This window comes from Onychomys torridus, chromosome 3, assembly GCF_903995425.1.
Source record: "Onychomys torridus chromosome 3, mOncTor1.1, whole genome shotgun sequence".
NCBI classification, from domain to species: domain Eukaryota; kingdom Metazoa; phylum Chordata; class Mammalia; order Rodentia; family Cricetidae; genus Onychomys; species Onychomys torridus.
The window spans coordinates 79,436,952-79,462,002 of NC_050445.1; the positions used below are offsets into that span (position 1 = coordinate 79,436,952).

Below are 25,051 nucleotides of genomic sequence, written 5' to 3' on the forward strand. Positions count from 1 at the left end.
GCCCATCCAAATGCTCAGTGTTTCTTCCCAAAGAGATTTTCCATCTTGATGGTAAACAGATAATGAATAGTCTTGCAAACCTAACACAGACTTACAACCAGACAAGAAAACAATCTGGTAGTTTTTTTCATTAAAGGAAGCTAATTTCTACTGTTTGACTAAAAAATGAGCCTTCTGGAAACCTAAAAATATGAAATTGTACAGAAAAATGAGCCTTTAATCCAAAACTAATACTAATAAATGTAAGTGTAGGATACTAATTAGATATGCATAATAGAGTGTCAATAGGTGTTTTTTTAATCTCATAGAAAGATGGATGAATCAAACACATAGGGCCAAATTATTAAACAATTTCATAAATAACTCTGAAAAGTTCTACATGGTATGTTTTTTAAAAGATGTATTTTCTTTCAGGTATTCACCCAGCTAGTATTTACTAAGTATCTACTCTGTACCAAGGAGTAAGTGATACAATACAACAGAAATCACACAGCCCATGTATCTGAACTGTTTACGGACTCCCAGGGAAAACAGCTTAGGCATTGCTCCCTACCTCTAATTCATTTATTAAACTCAGTGGCTTAGATGAGTATGTACATGCCTCCTTACTGTTTTCATTTCTTCAGATCCAGGGCCCTTAGCTCTTTCTCATGGTCACACCATGAATTGCTTCCCTCTGAAATGAGTCAGTAGTAGCAACCTCCCATCTGACCAGGTCTCTGAAACTTTCCATTTTAAAGTACGTGTTCCCTTAAACATAATTATCCTTCATTTTATCAGTCCTTTCTTGGCTGAGCTGCCATCTGGACTCCCACAGAAACATTATTTCAGGCATCCCTTTCTTGGTTCTTTTTCCTCCCTGGTAGGCCAGAGCCTCCGCCAGGGTTCTCTCTGCCCTGCCCATTCCATGCACCTTTCTGCCCCGGAGCTTGTGCATCTCCCTTAATTTGCAAGTCAAAGTTTTTAAAATTAAGATATTCATAAATCCCCCATCTTGTTTTTGCAGTTAATATCTTGTTTTTGGAAACTCAGGTAAACTGAAATAGTGAAGATGACTATTCTATATTCCTTCTAAATGTTTCAGACGTTTCCCCTTTATACTTAGTAACTATTCGCAATAAATTTTAATGTGTCAATGATCATTTAACCTACTATCTTATGGTCTTCCCTTTTTTCACTGAGTATTAATGCTATTTATGTCATATATTAGGGATCCATAAGAGAATGAATCTATTTCTGGATTTTTCTTGACTGTTCCATTTGTCTGTTTAAGCATCCACATAAAACTATCCTACTCTCAATTTAAACTAAAAGTTTGTATCTGTAGGGAAGTCCATCTGGTGCTATTCAAAACTGTTCTGTTTGGTTGGTTTTGGTTTTTCAAGACCAGGTTTCTCTGTGTAACAGCACTGGCTTTTGTTTTGTTTTAAAGACAGGATCTCACTATGTAGCCCTGGCTGGTCTGGAACTTGGATACCCAACTGCCTCCAACTCACAAGTGCAGAGTTTAAAGACATGTGCTAAGACGCCCAACAATTTTTGCTATTTTTAACATTTCATTCTTTAATATGGACTTTAACCAGTGCTAGCCAACCAAAATCTGGCAGACAAATGAACAAAAAAGCTGTCAAAATAAAAGTAAAAGCAGGATAATAGACACTTTCACATGGTACCTGCTTTTAAAAAAAAAAAAAATGCATCCTAAAATCAGGTTCAGAGCTTACTACCTACAGTGCAAGAGTACAGGAAAGGAGTGTTTTACCAAAAAAGTGGCCATGCTGACACCCTAACCTGGGCCCACCAGCTACCAGAAGTGAACAAAAAGAGTACTAGGTGAGCCACTCAGACTGTAGTACTATGTCACACCTAAAGGGTCTTTGGCAACTACTCTCAATCAGAGTAAGGAAATTGTCTTCTATCTCTAGTTTTGAAAAATTAACTTGTTTTTGTTGACAACAATTGGTAAGAAGTTGGCTACAAGAAAGTAAGCATAAAAGGGTGAGGATTTGTAATTGTGTAAGGGGGGTGGGTTTGTACATAAGAGGGGGCACATATACACTTACCTATGCAGAGGTCAGAGGTCTCTTCAGATGTTATTCCTTGGTACTATCTACCTTATTTTAAGATACTGGGTCTCTTACTTGCCTCGAGCTTGCCTAGCAGGCTAGACCAGCAGCTCTGTTCAACTGTCTCGTCATCCCCAGAGCACCATCATACCATACTTTTCTCTCTTTTTTTAAATAGAGGTGCTGAGGATTGAACTCATAGCCTATGCTTGTACAGTAATCACTACACTGATTGAGCCATCTCCCTAGCCCAGGGTAAGGATTTTTACATGTCCATCAAGTTTCTGGGCTGGTGAGTGACAAATGGAGATGCCATTCACCAAGATTCTGAATCCAGTAAGAGCAGGTTTATAAAGGAAGATGAGGAATTTTATTAAAGTTGAGGCACTGATAGGCATTAAAAGGCTTCAACACAGCACCCAACTCAACTGCACTTTTCAGCACCTTAGGGGATTAATCCAGAATGAGATGTACACTAAGGGTTCAGAATAAAGTTCATAGGTTTAATATAAAAATGTCATCTATACCATTTCTACTTTCATATTAATCATATAGTAAAGGAATAATACATTGAACATATTTGGCTAAATAATGGATATTGAGATTTCACTTTTTTAAACTATTTTTATTGAGGCTAATGGAAAATGTAAACTTATATACATGACTATATGTCTATTGGATAATGTGACTATGATGCTTAGAAATTTGATACTCATGAGATACAGAATTTGAGTCATAATATTAAAGGCCAAGGTATACATGAATCTGAATAGAACAAAAAAAAACGAGTGTATCTCAAACACAGACTGGCCCACAAAACTCCATCTACTAACCCAGGAACACATGTGTGGAAAGATGAGAGACATAACCACAATACAGACATCAAGACTTGTATTCTAATGAAGCCAGACCACAGGCCACATAAAAAAACAACAACAAAACCAACATTGAGTATTAATTTAACTGAATGTAAACTTTCTGTCACCTCTGTAAGATTTGTACACACATTCACAGGAACTTGTCTGATAGCCCCACATCGTCCAACACTGGAAACTGACCTGGTGAAAAGGGTCGTCTCTATATTCTTTTTTCACACAGGGGTTAATCTGAGGATTCCCCACATCTGTCTCACTGGTACAAGATGAACGGCATTCTGCACAATGTAACAAGTCTTCCCATAAGACATCTTCCGTTTCGGATTCTGGCCTTGTGCTCTCAGAATCCTGTCTGGAACTTGAACAGCGAGAGCTGCAACTAGTACCCGATTTAGGGGCATCCTGAAATCAAGATATTCTTTGACATTAATACAATTTGTGTGTCCTTTCCAACTCAAAGGATTTTTTATCAGAACTGTAGATTGCTCTTTCCTAAGACAACAAACATTCTGTCAAAGGACAGTGGAAGAAATAGCAAACATTACAAGGATAGAGGCGCGGTCCACAGGTTAAGAACCGCTGTTCTCCAGGTTGCTTTCTTTTAAGGTGGCTATTTCCAAGGTCAAATCTGGGGGAACTGAATGCAAATGTTTAAATATCATTTATTTTACAGCCTTTGTAAGTGAATCTAAGATTTCAGCTTTATACAATGCTTATTAACTACTAATGTGAAATAGGTTGAAATGTTTTTTAAGCAATATTTATTTAAAAATCTAAGTTTAGAAGAATAATGCTCTGCTCTTCAAGAATCCCAATAGTTAAATACAGCTGCAAATAGTGAAGATCACAGGAACAAGAATCACTCTGAAGTCAAGTAACTAATCACGTAGGAGAGTCATCAAATGGTCACCCCACCTTCCTTCCAGTGACAGCGGACTTCTAAATACATGACCTAAGACTTTGATTTCCTAGGCTTGGTTATTGGTTTAAAAGCAGGTTGTAGATGACAAGGGAGTAAGCTGACAGTCTTAGTGTCTGTCTAATGCAGTCCTTGAGAGGAAAAAGACAACCCAAGCAGACATTAAGAGGGACTGTATGGAAGTAACTCTCCTAGCAGCCTGGAACTACTCATATTCTACCCAAGCATAACACTTGATTTTTTTTTCGTAAGTTTACCTCAAAATCATGCAGGAAAAAAAATCCATATAATTTGAGAAGACTACAGGGTAGTGTTGGCTAAAACATAACACAGGGATAGATCTTTGGAGCCAGGAAATGAAATTTCTTGTCCATAGAAAGAAGTGAACATAAAATGGAACAAAATTATTTTTCTACCTAAATAGTTTTAAGCTCTAGAGATGTTAGAAAGTTGGGGAAAGCTCTGAGAAAACCAATAAATGAAAATTTAAAAAAAAGAGAAAACAATGGAATCAAGGGGAAATGACTGAATGTCATAGTGTGAGTAAATTAACTGGCAGTAGCAACAGGACAGAAATTACTTAGAAAAATAGTTTTACTATGATGAACTATGGGGAAGGCTGGCACAGGAGTCAGACTCTCTGGTGGTGGGCACACAATGCAGCAATTCCACAGTATCTGGACATCTGAGTTAGATCCCTGGAACTCATTTGGTGTGAAGATAATCAACTCCTACAAGCTGTGCTCTGAACACCACATGTACAACAGTGAACCAGTAAACAAACAAATAACCCCCAAGTGTGTGAAGTGTCATACAAAAATGAGTGTGCATGGATAGCTATTGATCAATGCTACACTAGCCAACTAGATCATAAAACAAAGATGGGTGTGGTGGCTCGTCTTTAATCCCAGTACTTGGGAGGCAGAGGCAGATGAATCTGAACTGGAGCTAAGTCTTGTCTATGTAACGAGTTCCAGGACAGTCAACTGAGTTACATAGTGAAACCCTGTCTGAAAAAAAAAAGGAGGGAGGAGATTGTAAAACAATACATATTGATAATAGTGGGAAATATTTCAATAACAACACTCCATTGTTAAAAGTAATATAAGTATATGTGCATTTATGTAAGGTCAAACTGTATACCTCATTTGCATAATGCTTTTGATAATGGTGTGGTTTTCTATTTCGAAGACTGCCTTCAGAAGCTCTGTCCACATGACAACGCAATGAGTATCCTGTTTCAGGACCTTCCTCACTGGATACTTCATCAGAGACATTTGTTATCTTTCTTTGGGTATCCTAGATGGGAGCAGGAAAAGAGAACTGACGGTCTGTGAACTTTAAGATGGCATTTCTAAAACTTATACAAATGCACATATATACCTTCAAAATATCTTCAAATACCAATATTTGGACAACCTAATTTTCAGAAAAAAGTGTCTTAAATCAGCAATTATACTCTTAAATATACATTTTTCTTTTAAACGGAATTCAAGCAATTTATCAAATATTATTCTATAACATTTTGTTCAGAAAAGGGTCTGAAATACCTTACAGAAATAAAAAATATAAACAAGTCACATTTGAAAGAAGCTGAAAGATCTGAGGAAAAAAATTATAATATTTAATTAAGCTATATGGCCACCAATTAGAAGATCCATCAGTGACAATAAAAGTTATGGGGCAATAAGAGATGAGCAGGCGGATATGTGTAATGGCTGATACATTGTGTACGATCAGTTGTAGAGACAATCATACTTTGGATATTCTAAAACTGAAAGACTCAGGAAGCATAAATTCCCCTGACAGGCTCTTTCCAGATTACTTTGAAGGCAGTATGTACCTGAAAATGTACTTGGAAACTGTGTGAGTGATATGACACATATTATGTTCATATTATCAGACAGCTAACACTGAGTAATCAAAAATTACAGCCAGACTAAAGTACAGAACCATCATGATTCATAGCTGATACTACAAGATATAAGTCCATTCACTTTAAAATTTTATTTTAAAATTTTTATTTAAAAAAAAAAAAACTCACAAAATCTTTTCATCTCCTTCAACACAAAAATGCCCACACTCATATTACTAAATGCAACATCTTTCAATTTGATGGCATTTTTAAAAATTAGTAAGCAGGTTACAAGACTTCATAACACTTACTTTGTTGATGCCCCTCTCCATTCCTCCCGTTGGCTCTCTGCCCTACTCCCTGCTCATACCTTTCCATGAGAATATTCCTTTCCACTTTAACACAGCACATTAAATCTTACCCCTCACTTATTTTTTTTCTCCTCACTCACGGTGTTTTCTACCCAGACTCACTCCTACGGAAACATATACATTAGGATCGAGGATCCACATGAGGGGGGAAATGTGGCATTCATCTTTTTGAGCCTGGGTTACCTCATTTAATACATTTCCAGTTCCACCCACCTTCCTGCAAATTTCATTTTCTTCACAGCTGAATAAAATTCCACAGTTTATATGTACCACATTTTCATTATTCACTCATCTGTTGATGGATATCAAGACTAAATCCACTTCCTGATTATTATGAACAGAGCAGCAATAAACAGGGTATCTCTGTAGATGGAGTCCTTCCAGTGTGTGCTCAGGAGTAATTTAATAACTTGGTCACATAGTAATTCTGTTCTTAGGCTTTTGAGAAACCGCCACACTGATTTTCATAACGGTTGCCTCAGTTTATATTCTCACCACAAAGGAGTAAGGGCTCCTCTTTCCTCACATTCTCATTAGTACCTGTTGCCATTTCTTTTCTTGACACCCACTGCTGACTGCCAATAAATATATTTTTTAATTTATTTCACATCCCAACCGCAGTTCCCCTCCCTCCTCTCTTCTCCTCCCATTCCCTGAATCCACCTCCTGCCCCCAACCCCCAATCCACTCCTCCTCCATTTCTGTTCAGAAAGGGGCAGGCCTCCTATGGGTATCAACAAAGCACGGCATATCAAGTTGCTGTAGGTCTAAGTACCTCTTCTTAGGCTGGGCAAGGCAGTCTAGTAAGAGGAACAGGTTCCCCAAAGCCAGCCAAAGCATTAGGGACAGCCTCTGCTTCTACTGTTAGAGTCCCACAAGAACCAAGCTACACAACACAACTGTCACACATACGTAGAGGGCCTAGGTCATTCCAATACAGGCTCCCTGGTTGTCAGTTCATTCTCTGTGAGCTCCTATGAGCCCAGGTTAGTTGATTCTCTGGGTTTTCTTGTGATGTCCTTGACCCCTCTCCTCTGGCTCCTATAATCCTCCCTTCCTCTCTTCAGCAGGATTCCCCGAGCTTGGCTATGTTTGGCTGTTTTTAAAGTATCCACAGTAGCTACGGATATTGTCTACTTTTAGGACTATTTATTGCTATCTGTGTGTCTTCTATTCATCCTTGGCCCACTGACTGGTAGTTTGGGTTTGGTGTTGGGGGGGGGCAGATTTATGTACTCCAGGTAGTAACCTATCATCTGCAGCATGGGGACAGAATAACATACCCCAGGTAGTAACTGATCATCTGAAATACAGAGTGGGGGGGGCAGATTTATGTACTCCAGGTAGTAACCTATCATCTGCAGCATGGGGACAGAATAACATACCCCAGGTAGTAACTGATCATCTGAAATACAGAGTGGGGTTGCAGATTTATGTACTCCAGGTAGTAACCTATCATCTGCAGCATGGGGACAGAACAACATACCCCAGGTAGTAACTGATCATCTGAAATACAGAGTGGGGCTGCAGATTTATGTACTCCAGGTAGTAACCTATCATCTGCAGTATGGGGACAGAACAACATACCCCAGGTAGTAACTGATCATCTGAAATACAGAGTGGGGCTGCAGATTTCTGTACTCCAGGTAGTAACCTATCATCTGCAGTATGGGGAGGGCAGATTTATGTACTCTAGGTAGTAATCTATAATCTGAAGCACAGCTGGCCAAGATTTCTCCAGTTCTAGAGGCTCTCTGTTCACTCTGCTTTTATTGTGCACAAGCTTTTTAATTATATGTGTTTTCATCTGTCAACTCTTTAGAGTTATTTCCTGAGCTTCTTGGGTTATAATAAAAAAAAGGTTCTTGCCTATACCTATATCCTGAAGTATTTTCCCCTGATACTTTTATTTTTTCATGTTTTAAATTAAGATCTTTGATCCATTTTGAACTGACTTTTTTTTGGGGAGGGAGCATTTCGAGACAGGATTTCTCTATGAAGCCCTGGCTATTCTGAACACACTCTGTAGACCAGGCTGGCTTTGAACTTGGAGATCCTGCCTCTTGGAACTCTGCCTCCCGAGTGCTAGGATTAAAGGCATGCACCACCACTGAAAAGCTGAACTGACTTCTGAGCAGGGTGAAAGATACAGATCAAATTTCATTCTTCTGAAGGTGGATATCAGTTTTTCCAGAAGTATTTGTTGAAAGGCTGTTTTCCAATGAGTGTTTCCAGCTTTGTTAAAAATGAGGCGTTCAAGGGCTGGTGAGATGGCTCTGCAGTTAAGAGCACTTGTTGCTCTTGCAGAGGACCCAGGTTCATCTTCAACACCCTCATGGTGGCTCACAACATCTGTAACTAGTTAATTTCAGAGGTTCTGATGCCTTCTCCTGACCTCAGAGAGCACAAGGTATACAAATGGTGCACATATATACATACAGGTAAATAAATTATACACATAAAATAAAATAATATAAATTATACACATAAGATAAATTATACATAAAAAATAAGTAAATATTTTTTTAAGTTTAGAGAGGTGTCTACAGCTGTACGGGTTTATTTCTAGGTCTATTATGTTCCACTGGTCTACATGTTTGTTTTTGTGGAAACAGCATAATGCTTTTTCACTATGGCGGTGTGGTATAGTTTGAGGTCAGATAACATGATGTCTCTGGCAGTATTCCTTTGCTTAGGATGCTATGGCTATCCATCGTCTTTTGCATATCCCTATGAATTTTAGGACCCCACCCTTGTTCAGTGGAGAATTTCCCTGGAGTTTTAATGAGGACTGCATTAAATACAGATTATTTGGGGAGTCTAGCCATTTTCACAATTCAGGAGCACAGGAGGTCTTTCCACTGCCAATGTCTTCTTCAGTTTCTTTTTATGGGATCTTAGGTTTTCACTGCAAAACTATCATATATGGGATATTCTTCTAATTTCTCAGCAAGCTTGTTACTATATATGAAAGTTACTGAGTTCTGTATGTTAATTTTGTATCCTGCAAATGATCATTAGATCTAAAGGTTTTCTGGTTGGAGTCTATGGTGTCTTTTAAATACAGACTAATGCCATCTGCAAATAAAGATAAATTTAACTTTTCCTTTCCAGTTTTAATCCATTTTATAATTTCTCTTGTCTTATTACTGCAGCTAAGGCTTGAAGCACTATAATAAATAATGGTGGAGTAGGCACCCTTGTCTCATTCAGACAACATAGAACACTTAAAATCTATATGGAACCATGAGAGATCCTGAGTAGCAATCTTGAACAAAAATAACAAAGACTTTTCACAAAAGCACCAATAAAACCTCAACTCATTACTGACAGATGAGTGGATTGTTATTCAGTCCATAAATACAACAAAATTTTGTCATTTGAAGGGAAAGAAACAGAACTGGAAATAAGTCAGACACGGAAAGACTCAAACTGAACATTACTACACAGGATGACACACAACAGACAAACAAGGTGGAAGCAGTAGTTACTACACCAGGGGTGAACAGACTGGCTGGGGAACAGAGGTACAAATGGATAGGAGGAATAACTTCTAGTTTCTTTAATTATGGTTGACAAACTATTGCATATTTCAAAACAGACAGTGACAAGGATTTTTCAGTGTTCCCAACATATGATAACCATTTGTAGTCAACAGGCCAATTATCTTGATCCAATCGTTATAAGTTAATTGTATGCACACTATATCCTATAAATAACTACTAAATCAACCAAAAAATTTTAATTTAAAGAACTGTTTTCAGATCATATGTAAACTAAAACATATGTAATTAATGTAGAGAAAATAAGGTATTTTCTTACAGAATAAGACTCAGTGCCTAGCTCAGCTTTTAGAACAGTTGCAGTCTTCAGCTCAGTGCACATCCTTACACACACATGAAATGGGGAAGAGAAGGGGAGGGTTAATAAACACTGACCATAAGTTCTAAGTTGCCTCAACATTCTGGAAAAATGAAGCCCCTCAATCCAGAATGTACCAGGTTACACTTACAATCATTTAACCACCCCTACCTGATTTTTAGTGCCATCACGATTATTTATGAAAGTTCACAGAACCAATCCCAGAGAAAACTATTCTATACCCACTCATGTTAACAGACATAAAATCAAACCAACTCTAAAAGTGACACTGACCTTGGCAGGCAGAGTCCGTGGAGTTGGGGTGACCCAGGCTGCATCTTCCGGTCGGATGGTCTCACACTGAGGCCCCTGGTCTGGTGTGCCGCCCTCACTGCTTTTCACAGCCCTTTTCCCGTCCAGGGACACGTATCCATTGTCAGTCTCCGTTGACTTGTCAATGGAGCTCTTTGCTTTCCTTGACCTAAAAACAAAGCATACAGAAATGTTATGTGTGCTTAGCTTATGCTGGATGGGTTGATAGAAATTAAAATCTGGTGCTAATTATATAAAGTGGTATTTTTCAAAATTTTAATGGCTTCCCCCCTCCTTTTTTTTTTTAAGTAAATGAGAAATAATATTAGATAAAATGACCATTCAACTTAAAATCCAAGTTCAGTTTATAGTAGGTTATGAGGCTTTACGAATAGCAACCCACAAAGAAAAGTCCTAATTTAACAAATAATTCTTAGTCTGGTCTTTGAACAATGTCTAGAATGAAAATTTTGCCCAATTTGTTAGTGTTAATATATTTTAAGCTTTTATTTTAAAAAGATTATCTTTGTAAATCCAGATAATTTTTAATTAGTGACTTAATAAGAATCCCAAATATTTTACCTTTGGTATATGCAAGTTCTTTGATAAGTTCCTTTTAATGTACAAGAGAAACATAAGGCCTTTGTAGCAGAAAAATTTATGGAAAAAGGAACACTTAATCAATAAGGTTATATAAATCTGGCAAAGCAAAAATGGAGAACATAAAATTATGTTTTGCCTACCAAAAGAATCACTGGTAAAAAAAATAATCAATGACCATGTTATTTATGGAACCTACAAGGCCAGAATTAAGGATATTAATTTGTAGGAATATAACATTTATAAACTACAATGTAAGAAATAATAATGACTTTTAACAGGCAAATGTTTTAGGAGTCTTAGGACTACAACAGGTGAAAGTAGCTATCAAGAGAAACCTTTAGTAGAAACGTAAGTCCCACAGAAAAGAAAGTGTGCTCCATGCAGACTAAGTCTATCCTAAAATACAATTTAAAAGTAATTTTACTTTAAAAAAATCTCCCCTTGAATTTTTCTAGAGCATACTTTATAGGAAAAGGAAACTAAATTAGTATAGTGCTTTCATGTAAATAGTGTTTTCAATGCCCTCTACACTCCAGTGACAGAGTTTCACAGGAATCTGCTTCGGAACTGAGCAGAAGGTGGGCAAGAGCACACACGGATGGTGAGCGGGGAAGAGTCTCAGTGGGAGATGCTGCAAAAGGGGAGGTAAACAGGTGGTGGCAAAGCAGTGGGATGAAGAACCTACTCAAACACTGTTCAAAAAGCCAGTGGACCTTGTATGCTAATAAACCTTTTAAAATTAATTTCAATCAGTTAAAACGTCTTGAGAACTACCTATTACAAATGCTGATTTTGGATCAAGGAATAACACAAAGAAGTTACAGATGAAATAACGTAGTAGTTTGAAGCCAACAACAATACAAAAATAGTCCCAAAATATGAAACGATTTATGTTCTTCACAGTACTTCCAGTGACCCGTTTTCAGAAACTACCTATTAGGATTTTGTCTAACAATTCTGCCAAACAGAAAGTTTTTCTCTTACACAAAGACGCCCCCTCCTTCTTGCTCTTCTCCTATAGAACTCCTAACAGAAACAGGCAGACTGTATTTCCATACGCCCTATATGGTTCCAATACTTTATATTCAGAATACATAAACAGAGAGTTGCAAGACTTAAAAGCCCAACCTAACGCTTCCTATGTGATCCCCAGCGACATGGAAATCCAAGAGAAAACGAGCCTTGGAATGAAGATGATCAAGACAATAGGTTACGGTGGAAAGGGGAGGGGACATAAGAATCAAGGAAAGGCACAAAGGTACCTTATACCTTCTCAACCTACGGAAGAATATTAGGTTATCAATGAATCCCTTCACTTCTCTTTAACATTATACAATATGCACATGTTGATTAAAAAAGGGAAGTGACTTGAAATTCAAATAAAGTCATAGTATGTTGGAGAGGTATTCCTGAAGGCTGGTGGAAACTAAACTGAATTGAGAAGAGAAAGGGAAGACAACTAGGACGTAGAAACATGAATCAGACAGAAAGCAAGGTAAGTGTACTTAAGGAGACAGAATCCTAAGAGCATCAAGTTACCAAAGATACAGGTCTGGGAGCAACAGTACCTGAGAACATCAGAGTGAAGTGGAACTCCACTGGAGCCCAGTGAGGATCTCCTTCCTAGTCAGGATGCTTTTTCCTAAGATGGGCAGGGAAAGTAGGGAAATGAGTGCCAGCAGAACACACTTCACTACAGTGATATTTTATTTGTATTGAAATGTGATTTTATTTGTATGTTAATAAAGTTGCCTTGAGGTCAGAGCAAGCCAGAGCAGAAGCTGGGTGGTAGTGGTGCACGCCTTTAATCCCAGCACTTGGGAGGCAGAGCTAGGTAGATCTCTGTGTGTTCAAGGACACAGCCAGCATGGCAGACATACGCCTTTAATCTCAATACCAACCATAGAAGACCTGGAGGTCTGTACAAACAGGCAGTGACGAGGAGGTCATGTGGCTGGGTTTACAACCAATGAGAAAACAGAACAGAAAATCTATAAAAAAAGATGGGAAACAGAGGTAGCTCTCTTGCGGAGAGGAAGGACAGCAGAAGCAGTGACGGGTAAGGTTTTCTGCTCTTGCTTTGACCTTGTGGCTTTTAACTCTGCAATTGGTTCTGTGTTTCTTATTTAACAAGCCAGTTACATCTACAATTGGCGCCCAACGTGGCAAGAATTCACTAAAAAACCGCTTGCCTAGGCAGTGGGTCCGGCTTCCCGCCTGGGCGGGCCCGGCTCCCTAGCTCCGGCCTAGCCCCGGCCTAACCCAGGCCTAGCTCAGCTTAGGACTCAGGCCCAACCTACCTTAGCTACAAGCAGTTACCGCCACAGCTGGAGTTACTTGCTTAAAAAGCCAGTGCTACGTACACACAACTGCAGATAGACTGCTTTTGGCTGAAACGCCAGTGCACGTGGTCGGTCAGAGCTTAAGGAAGCCAGAGCCCAGGCTCGACTCAGCTCAAACTGGAACATTGAAGCAGTTGGATTCAAGCTTTTAGCCAGAACGTGGCTATACTTTCTTGCTCTCTCTCTCTCTCTCTCTCTCTCTCTCTCTCTCTGGATTCCCACCTCGGATGCTAGGTAGCTGTTTTGAAATTCCCTCGGATTTCTACTGTTCTACGCAGAATTGGTAAGTCATTTATATCAGATATTTTAAAGGAAACTATTTAAAAGAGATTTTTTTCCCCACATTTTAAAAAAAATGGGTTTTATGTGTACATTGGAAGAAAATTGGGCTTTGTTTGAAATTTTAGGCAGTCTGATAATGGAACAACTATATGAGAAGATTAATGTTGATGGAATTATGTACATTATTAATCTTCTTATCTATATTTTACTATTTAAAAAGATGGTCAATTTAAGTGCCAGGATAAAAATTTCAGAAAAACCTGTTAAAATGAATTATAGAGAAATTCAGATTCAGACAGAAGAAATTAACAGTAAAGTTGTTTCAGGATTGGATTATAAGGTTACATACAAAAAGAAAGCCTGTTTTCACACAATCACCCTTAATTTATCCGGGAACCATACAACAGCAACCCGGTCAAGTGAATACACAAAATATTTGGACCCCAATTGAAATGTTAAGACTAACGAAGGTTTAAGGAAGCAATAGTATCTTATGGCATGCATTCTCCATATGTAAAGCAAATGTTAAACTCCTGGTCAACTTATAATAGGATTATACCACAGGACTGGCGGGAGCTGGCACAAGTGGTTCTGGAACCCAGACAGCAGCTCCAGTGGCAAATGTGGTTCAAAGAGAAAGCTAAAAACATAGCAAAACAATGTAGGGATAGAGGTATACAAATCTTCCAGGATCAGCTTGTTGGAGAAGGCCAATATGCTGCAGTAGAAACACAATGTTTATATGATATCCAAACTATAGTTCTATGTCGAATGGCAGCCTTGAATGCATGGGACAGAGTTGAGGAACCAGGAAAGAAAACTGAGTCATTTACAAAGGTTATACAGGGCCCAAAGAATCTTTCACAGATTTCTTACAAAGACTAACTTCAGTAGTAAAGAGAATTCAGAAGCTAGCCAGATAATAATTGAATCTTTGGCTTTTGAGAACACAAATGCAGCATGCAAGAGAATAATCAGGCTGTTAAAGGCAAGATCTGCACCCTTGGAAGATTGGATTAGAGACACGGTTAATGTTGAGGTTCATGATCAAGAAAATATGTGGGTAGGAGAAGCAATTTCAAGAGGTTTGAGGAATGTCAGATGTTTTGGATGTGGAAAACAAGGACATTTGAAAAGGGACTGTAAACAGGGCACTTCTAGAAACAATGTTTCTTCAAGGAACAATGGCAACAGAATGCCCCTTCCTTCAGGAGTATGTAGAAGGTGTGGTAAGGGAAGACATTGGACCAATGAATGTAGATCAACAAGGGACAGACAAGGTAATACTTTGCCTCAGTCTTCGGGAAATTCCCAGTGGGGCCTCAGGCAGGCCCCTACAGTGAATCCAGTTCAGACCTTTCCTGCAGTCATAGAGGAGAACCCTACTCAGAGCAGTTAAATGACCAAATGCCTATTGGAATAAACCAGGCTACTCAGAGTAATGGAACAACTGAGACAGAGAGAACAGAGAATTCAGGAGAGACCATAAAGAAAATTTTTTGGCAAACTTCTATAAATGAACAAAGACCACAATTAACAATAAAAATAAATAGTGTTTTGTTGTCTGGTCTGGTAGACACAGGTGCTGATGTGACCATAATTGCACCAGAATTTTGGCATCCATCTTGGCCTCTTCAGGAGGTAAATGTTCAACTGTTAGGAATTGGAACATTATCTCAAGTGAAACAGAGTGCAAGATGGCTTGAATGTATAGGCCCAGAAGGACAGAGAGGAAGATTAAAACCATATGTGGCTAACATAGCCATGAACCTGTGGGGTCGAGACCTGTTACAACAATGGAATACTCAGATTAACATCCCTCCAATCTCAGAAATAAATCATAAACTAGCATATGTTTCTGAGAGAAATATTAGAAGGTATTATTCTAATGAGTGGTCACCAGCCATCCATATTATACTAGAACAGGGCACAAAAACTGATGATCTTCCAAAGACACCAACAGCTCTACCTTTAAAATGGTTAACAGACAAGCCTGTATGGGTTCATTAATGGCCTTTAACAACAGAGAAACCCCAGGGTTTAGAAGAGCTGGTAGAAGAACAGTTAAATGCTCAGCATATTGAAGAATCTACTAGCCCATGGAATTCTCCTGTATTTGTTATTAAAAAGAAATCTGGTAAATGGAGAATGGTAACAGACCTTAGAGCAATTAACAAAGTAATTCAGCCAATGGGCTCTCTACAGTCTGGAATTCCTTTGCCTACTCTGTTACCTAAAGGATGGCCTCTCATAGTTATCGATTTAAAAGACTGTTTCTTTTCAATACCCCTACAAGAAAAAGACAGAGAAAGATTGGCTTTCACGGTGCCTACTTACAATAATTCTCAACCGCTTAGAAGATTTCAATGGAGAGTCCTCCCACAGGGAATGTTGAATAGTCCAACCCTGTGCCAATATTTTGCACAACAGCCCTTGGAAGTGATACGTAAAAAATTTCCTAAATCTATAATTTATCATTATATGGATGATATTTTACTAGCTGACTCAAATGCAGATACTTTAGAAAAAATGTTTGAAGAAGTAAAGAAAATATTGCCTTGCTGGGGATTACAAATTGCTCCCGAAAAGATACAAAGAGGAGATTCTATTAATTATTTAGGATATAAAATAGAGCTACAAAAAATTAGACCTCAAAAAGTGCAAATTAGGAGAGATAACCTACAGACTCTTAATGACTTTCAAAGATTATTTGGGGACATTTCTCATCTACGAACTATTGTTGGGGTAAAAAATGATGAACTGAATAATTTGTTCAAAACCTTAGAAGGTGACAAGGACTTAAATAGTCCAAGAGAATTATCTCCTGAAGCTGAGAAAGAATTGGCCTTGATTAAAAAAAAAAAAAAAAAAAAAAGTACAAGAAGGACATGTGGATCATATTGATCCAAAGCTGGATTGCATTTTGGTTATTTTACCTTCTAGGCATTCTCCTACAGAAATATTAATGCAGAGAGAAGATATTATATTGGAATGGATATTTTTACCAAATAAACCAAATAAAAAATTAAAAACTTATGTGGAAAAAATCTCTGACTTAATTTTGAAAGGAAAATTGAGACTTCGTCAATTAGCAGGAATAGACCCAGCAGAAATTGTTGTACCTTTAACTAAAGAGGACATTGAAAAATTATGGACAGAAAGTGAACCTTGGCAAAGAGCTTGCAGTAATTTTTGGGAGAAATTAACAGCAAATATCCTAAAAGCAATAGAATTGATCTTATAAAGAGAGCTGATTGGATCTTACCTCGAATTGTACGTGAAAAACCCATATCTGGAGTTCGGACATTTTATACAGATGCCAACAAACAAGGAAAGGCAGGTAACAAATCAGAAAATTAAAGTAAAGTGGTTCAAAGTCCTTATAATTCAGTTCAAAAATCAGAATTGTATGCTATTCTGTTGGTACTAATGGATTTTTTAGAACCTCTCAATATAGTTACTGACTCTCAGTATGCTGAAAGAGTGGTATTACATATTGAGACTGCAGAATTTATCCCTGATGCTTCAGAATTAACTTCACTATTTATTCAATTACAAGATACAATCAGTGAAAGGAGTCATCCTTTATATATAACTCACATCCGATCCCATACTGGTCTGCCAGGCCCTCTAGCACAAGGTAATCATGAGACCGATAAATTATTGATAGGAAATGTGCTGGAGGCCTCAGAATTTCATAAGAAACATCATGTCAATAGTAAAGGTTTAAAAAAGGATTTTTCCATAACCTGGCAACAAACCAAGGAAATTGTAAAGAAATGTCCTACTTGTTCCTTCTATAATCAGACACCATTACCAGCAGGATGTAACCCAAAGGGTACTCAGAGGATGAAATCTGGCAGATGGATGTGTTTCACTTTGCGGAATTTGGAAAATTGAAAATGTACACCATACTATCGATACTTATTCAGGATTTCAATGGGCGACTGCTTTGAGTTCTGAAAAAGCTGATTCTGTAATCACTTATTTGCTAGAAGTTATGGCCATCATGGGTATACCTGCGCAAATTAAAACTGACAATGCTCCAGCATATGTCTCTATTAAAATGAAACAGTTTTTTGCTTATTATAGTATAAAGCATATTACAGGTATACCACATAATCCTACAGGCCAAGCAGTTATAGAATGATCCAACAGAACTCTAAAGGACATGATAAATAAACAGAAAGGGGTAACAAAAACCCCCAGAAATAGACTGCACAATGCTCTATTAACTTTGAATTTTCTCAATGCTAATGAGAAAGGAACAACAGCTGCAGAGAGACATTGGTTAATAGAAAAAACTACAGAATTAAATCAGCCTATATACTTCAAGGATGTGCTGACCTCAGAATGGAAACCAGGGTATGTGTTACGTTGGGGATGAGGTTTTGCTTTTGTTTCTGCAGGAGAAGATAAGCTGTGGGTACCATCAAAACTGATAAAGGTTTGATTTGAACAAGAGAGACCTCTTAATTAGAGGAGGTGATAGTTCATCAACCAACATGACCATCCAGCTTAAACTCACTTATACCATTAATACATGCCTTTTCATTTAATCAGATGTAACTTGCCAAAAGGGAACCTCCCCAAAATTAGTCTTAGGGAAGGGTTTTTGTTTTTGTCTTTTAGGAAAATGAAGGCTAAGGAATCTGAAGAACACTGGACAAATGAGACAACTCATGAAGAAAAAGGACAAATCATCTGTCCCAGGAAAAAGAGTAAAATGGCATATTGGTATATCATCTACAAAATTTCATAAATCTTCCTAAATGTTTGTTTCTGCTCTTCTCTAAAAAATTAATACTATTGGTCTTCTTGTAGTCCCAGTTCAATTAAAGTTTAAAGCTGACTTTGGAGTTGGAGAATGGCTCTCTCCTCCTTTAAACTCAAGCATGTTGTTAAAAGGAAAATGAAAACTCCCTGTATCATACCAAAAGAAAGAGCCATCTTCTGACATGGGACAGGAAAAAAAAAACCAAACAACAAAATCCAAATTAATTAAGGGACTATTCTATTACTAATCTCAATTCTTTGATTCTATTCTGATTCTTTAAACTTTTCTTAAAGTATGAATTTTATATCAAAATATACAAGATATATATATATATATATATATATATATATATATATATATATATATATATATATATATATATATCTATATATATTTTAAACTTTGTTAAGATAATAATGGTCATATAGAGTACTAATTAATTCTAGAGAAAAGGCTTCGATTAGCTGCCTATACATGTCTTTGTGTTCGAGTCTCTTTTCAGTTTTCTGCAGGAAATCACGGCCAGGCCTAACATCAACTGAAATCTCCAGGAAGAAGATGGGGCCCCCACAATGACAATTCCACATGGAAAATAATATCACTAAGCTGACAAACATCATCTACAGATCAGCTTTGGACTACAAAGTGCTTAGAGCAATTCTGAGATGTCTAGCTGAGATGATCCAGTTTCAAAGACTACTTGAATAAGGACTTGAGATAAACCCTGAACTTTGGCATTATGGATAACAAAGAATATAGTTACCTTTCCTAGAATTTGTCAATTAACCCAAATTTTTTCTTTTCAGAATAAAGATAACCTCGCCCGTACCCAGCAGGAAGCAATTTTAAGAATATGATGCCCACATTCCCAAAGGGGTCGTGTGGGGTGGGTGGTTTTTTTGTCTTTTCATGGGTTTTGGGTCTGGGATAGTTTTCATTGTTTAGGAGGGTTGGTTACAAGTTGTTGTTAAGGGTTAGGAAAAGGGCTAGGCAAAAGGTGCTTGTTTAAAAAAAAAGGGAAAAAGAAAAAGACAATTACTAGTTTTAAATACTTTATATTGGATTGGATTGTTTTATATTGTATACAAATTATTATTATTATTGAGATTGAGATTGTTAGAATATGCCATATACATATTTCTAATCTTGCTGAAGATATTGTATTTATACCATTCATTTAACAATGTAATGCAATTTGCTAATCCTTGAATGTTATTATTACCAACTATTTGGATATATAGAAGTGAAAGTTAGTGGTTAGACATTACAATTGAACTTGTAGTCATATTAGGTGTGTTTTCAAGATCAAACATATATTTTAGATAGACAGGTCATCTTCAAACCCTTCAGAGATCTACAGAATATGTCATTTAAAATGTTTTAATAACTTAGGAATTTTTCTTTTTTGCTGTGACTATGAGACATGTCGGCTCCTGGCAGTACCAATCTACTTCAGAGAAAATATGGGCATTGAAGAAACTGCATATGGAGTTAACTTTCATTGTGGCAAAAGTTAGCCACTGGACAACAAAGTATCCTCGAATCAACTGCTGACAAACAGGACAGACAGGACATGAAACAAAGGACTACCGATTCTTGCCAAAACAAGTGTGGTTGTGGCTTTATCAAAGGGCATCTTCTGAAGCCAGGACAATATGGCACCATCCCTGAAGTGAGTGACCTTTGCAATCTGTAAAAGGTACCATGCCCTTTTCTTCAAAGGCAGCTGAACAGGGAGTGGGCCGATGGCTTCTGATGTGTAATGGAACAGCAGATGAAACAGTTATTCTTGAAGAATAACTAAGCTCACCCCTCTCAATAGTAGACTGGCATTTAATAGAGGGATGAGGAGAAGAACGGGATGCTGAGATGAAGCCACACACACATAGCCAAGAAGAATGGACAGCTGAACTGAAAAAACATCAATAATTTCCAGAATTTAAAATCCTGAATCATGACATGACACTAATGGAATTCAGGTGTTTCTGGTACATGGACTGCTCTCGCCAAATGTGAGGTCAAACTGTTGACCTTGTGTACATCCTAGTTCACAAAAGAGTACACTAAGCCTATAGGCTGAAGATGATGCCCCAACACTGCGGAGAAACCTCAGGTGACTGTCCAGGCAACTGGCTGTTTCTGTCAACTCACATTTTTTTTTTTTGGACGCTGCTTGCATGCATTTCCTGTTTTTATTTTTTATTAGGTAGTATTATTTCCTTCTTGGGTCTCTGAGGGAGTTGAAGATCATTTAGTTATAGTTATAATTATCTTTGTTAAGGATTTCAGAAAAACTCACTAAGAGCTGTAAGTGTGTAAATTTGAAAGACGTTATAAGACAGTTCCGTTAGCAATATAAGTTAGGATAAAAAGTGAATCAGGTACAACATTCTGGACTTACCAAAATAGGATAGATAATGGAATTGTTTTCTCTGAATATGTCAAATGCAAATGGACTAGACATTGTTTAGGTATTTTTGTTTGTATATATGGTATATATAGTTATTGTACTTTGCATATAGTTTTTCTTATATTAGTTATAACTTTTTCCTTTTTTTCTTTTTATTAAAATAGAAAAGGGGAAATACAGTGATATTTTATTTGTATTGAAATGTGATTTTATTTGTATGTTAATAAAGTTGCCTTGAGGTCAGAGCAAGCCAGAGCAGAAGCTGGGTGGTAGTGGTGCACGCCTTTAATCCCAGCACTTGGGAGGCAGAGCTAGGTAGATCTCTGTGTGTTCAAGGACATAGCCAGCATAGCAGACACATGCCTTTAATCTCAATACCAACCATAGAAGACCTGGAGGTCTGTACAAACAGGCAGTGACGAGGAGGTCATGTGGCTGGGTTTACAACCAATGAGAAAACAGAACAGAAAATCTATAAAAAAGATAGGACACAAAGAGGTAGCTCTCTTGCGGAGAGGAAGAACAGCAGAAGCAGTGACGGGTAAGGTTTTCCGCTCTTGCTCTGACCTCGTGGTTTTTAACTCTGCAATTGGTTCTGTGTTTCTTATTTAACAAGCCGGTTACATCTACACTCCACATAATACCTTCTAGTCACATATCAACACCTCCCTTCCTTTATGCTCCTTCCCAATCTCTGAGTTGCTTTTTCTCAGAGTACTGTGACACAGAGGAGATGCCTAAGATTAGTGCATTACTAAGCGTTGGTAGCTCTGTGATGTTTCTTATTAACCAAATGCAGATAAATCACTAAACTAGCCGTAATGGTAATTAGAAAATAATAAATGGAAGCACCACCTTCGCAGCTAAAAATACAAACAGGCAGTCTGGTGCTTGAAAGACTAGAAAAGAACAGCAGAGGAAGCCAGCAACAACCAGTGACGGGTAATTTGGGGAACAGCATGCAGCAGAATGCCATATGCATCCTGATAGAACAAAAGACAGGACACACACAGAAGATTCACTGTGTGTGTAAACATACTGAGAATGATGCCAATCGGGGTGATGCTGATGAAGGAGATACAGAAACAGAAAAAAGAACAGGACTGGAGAGATGGCTCAGTGGTTAAGTGCAATGTTTGCTCTTCTAAGAGCTGGGATTAGATGCCAGCACTCACAGGGCAGCTGTCTGTAACTCCAGTTCCAAAGGATTGAGTGCCCTCTTCTAGTGCCTCTGTAAGCACTGCAAGCAAGCTGTGCACAGACATGCATGCAAATAAAACACCTGTACACATTTAAAGAAAAAAAGGAAAGAAAAAGAATGCACTGAGTGGTATTGGGGCTTGGAGTATCACTGAAAATTCATAGCTAGCACACACACGTGTAAGCAGGTACAGAACTATACCTATTTCATATATTACAATGGGCATGCTTTATCTAAATAGGCACAGAGTTGAATAGCACACCCTGTAAAAGTGTGTCCACTCTGAGCACCCCACTAGCATCTTGCATCCAGATTTTGGTTTCTGAACATCATTCTCCCTGAAGAAATGGCTAATTTCAGGGCTGGAGCCGAGGATGAAAAAGCTGAATCAGGAATATTCTGGTGTTAGTTCAGAAGATAATATGGACTTGTCAATTAAGTCACTGAAATAAATGATGAGTACGTAACAAAACAGAGATTCCTGAGTAAATAAGGAGAGGTGTCACCTTGAAGCAAACTGCCAGCTAAAAAATGAAGGAGTAGTAATGGAGTTGGGAAAATAACCATATAAAAACACCATTGATTCAGACAAAAATCAAAGGCCACTCAGCCAAGAAGGTGAAAGCTGTACAACAGGAGATTACTGTCATGTCCATGTAACCTTTCATCCCCCACCGTCTTCTCAATGTCTCTTTTTCTCTCCTGTGGTCTCTCACCTCATTTTATAGTCCATATCCACTTTACAATCCCTTAATTCATATAAATTCCAAAAGTTAGAATCCACATATGAGACAGAATATGCAATTTTTATCTTGAGACTGGGTCACCTCACTTAATACAATCCTTTGAATTTCCTCCATCCATTTTTCTCCAAATGTCATTATGAATGAATGGCACTTTTGTTATCCACTCTTCTATTGACAGACATGTGGCTGACTCCATTTCTGCTACTGTGAATAATGCAGCTATAAACATGGATGTTCAAGTACCTTTATGAAATGAGGTTACGTTCCTTGAAAACATGCCCAGGAGTGGTACAGCTGAATCACACAGTAATTCTATTTTTAATTTTGCAAGGAACCTCCACACTGATTTCCATAGTGGCTGCACTAGCTAACACTCTTATCAACCGTAAAGAAGGGATCTTCATTCCCCACAGATTTGGAATCATTTGTTGTTGTATTGACGGCCATTCTGACGGGAGTGAGAGGGGAACTTAGTGGTTTTAGTTTGCCTTTCCCTAGTGGCAAAGAATAATGAATTTAAGAATAAAAATAATTGGTTATTTGTTTCTTCTTTGGAGAACTGACTGGTCATTTCATGGAATTTACCAACTGGCAGTTACACTCTAGACATCAACCCCTGTGGGAGGATTAACTGGAAAGGTTTCTCCAGGTCTGTGGGCTATTTGCTCTGTCAGTTTCTCTTGCTAACCAGAAACTTTTTTATTTCATAAGGTTCCATAAATTAATTATTGAAACAACTTAAAGAAATTACCCATTTTCCAAGAACTAATTGTATCCATCACTTGTTAAGCCTCACTTAAATTCACCTAAAATATAAAGGAGGTCACTCCTTCACAGGGCACTTCTAACATCCACCTCTGTCCTCTTGATATTTACATTATATTATACATTTATAGTTATAGTACTCTGTTTTGGTGGATTGTATGCATCTTACCTCTACTAGGTCATCAGCTTCAGTGTTTTGTTCCCAGCAAGTAGCACAATACCTAGTCTGACTAGTACTTAATAAATACGGTTTTTATTAAGAGATGAAATCAGCTATTTTATGAATGGGATTTTTAAATAGAAAAAAAAAATCTATGCATAAAAAAAATGCAAAATCTCACTGTCAGGGCCAAGGCTCACAGTCCTACCTCTTTATAATTTGTGGATGGTGGGACATCTAGAATTTTCTACAATGCATTGTTTGGTAGTTAAGATGAAGAAGTCCTGTGTCAACGCTATTCTGGGGGAGGGGGAAGAACCTTAAAATATACTTGTTTAATATCGTTACTTCCTTTGAGAAATAAGAGATTATACTATAATAAATCATAAAACAAACATTTTTCATATTGAAAACTTTAACCCACAAGTTGGTACAGCTTTTTAAAAACTTGCTCATAAGATCAGCCCTGTCTAAATCTAGTGTGTTCACAGAGTTGAATGAGATAACTAGCTATGCCCATCAGCAGCCTTAACAATCTAGGATAGACTGACAAGCAAACCTCTTCTATTCTTGTCTGTAGAAGATAGCTGAGTAACTGCTTTACAGTGTAAATGACTCAACTACAACTATATTCAGAGAAGGCCAAATTCTAATACTTGTACCGAAATTGTTTGGTAAGACTAAACTTATATTATGCAGTATTCTTAATTCTGTAAATAAAATCAATGTATGAAATATTTAACTTCCATTTAGTGTTATAAACTATAAATAGAGGTGCCTATCTCCACATACACACTCACCCCTGCCTGCGGTGCTAGATATCCAACCAGGTTCCTGCTCACATTTTAAGCAGGTGCTCTACCATGGAACAACATTACCAACCCTAGACAAAAGTCCTAAAAGTCGATCAATCTGGCATCTTAACTATGTCTCATTCTAGTCACCATTTTGAATTCACCAAATCTATTATGTAAGTTATTTTCAAAAAGAAGACCATCATTCTTATTTGTTGGCTTGCTTTTTAGTAGCATGATAGTTAGATCTTAAAGGCTATGAAAGAAATTTGAGGATTTACTGGAATTCTGAAATAGTTATTGAGTTAAAGAAATACAATCTCAAAATCGAACATTTCCTATTTAATCTTTTCAACTGGAGCTACTCCTAATGGAAACAATTCAATGAACTAAAGTACTAAAACTTAGACATTTTGGTTCATTTCTGTATTTTTAAATTGACAGTTGACTTTAAGGTATTTTATTTTAAGAACAAAATGTATTTAGACATAATAATGTAAGACTTAAAAAAAACCTTTTCATTCTAACCTTTAGAAAACCCTATCAGTTCCAGAAGTCATGCACTGTGCTGCTTTTATCCCTTCTTCTATGGGCCACATCGACTCAGATACTACATAGAAATAGTCAGCTTTTCCACCTGTCACCAGAAAGGACTCTAAGGCTCAGATGCGATGTCAGCACTATTCCTGCAGTCAATTACCAAGCTTCAAAG

General features: G+C 37.5%; 1 protein-coding gene across 6 annotated transcripts in view; it reads right to left on the reverse strand.

Moving 5' to 3' along the window:
* Phtf2 (putative homeodomain transcription factor 2) overlaps positions 1 to 25,051 on the reverse strand; it is a 121,921-nt gene that overhangs the window by 16,015 nt on the left and 80,855 nt on the right. For 4 of the 6 annotated variants that reach the window (XM_036181239.1, XM_036181243.1, XM_036181240.1 and 1 more), the window contains exons 8-10: positions 10,242 to 10,428; positions 5,004 to 5,159; positions 3,125 to 3,343 (exon numbers count right to left, since the gene is read on the reverse strand). In XM_036181239.1, the coding sequence (XP_036037132.1) occupies positions 3,125 to 3,343; positions 5,004 to 5,159; positions 10,242 to 10,428 (562 nt within the window). Of the gene's footprint in view, positions 1 to 3,124; positions 3,344 to 5,003; positions 5,160 to 10,241; positions 10,429 to 25,051 lie in introns of those variants that run through there. The other 2 variants (XM_036181245.1, XM_036181244.1) reach the window with 2 other exon arrangements.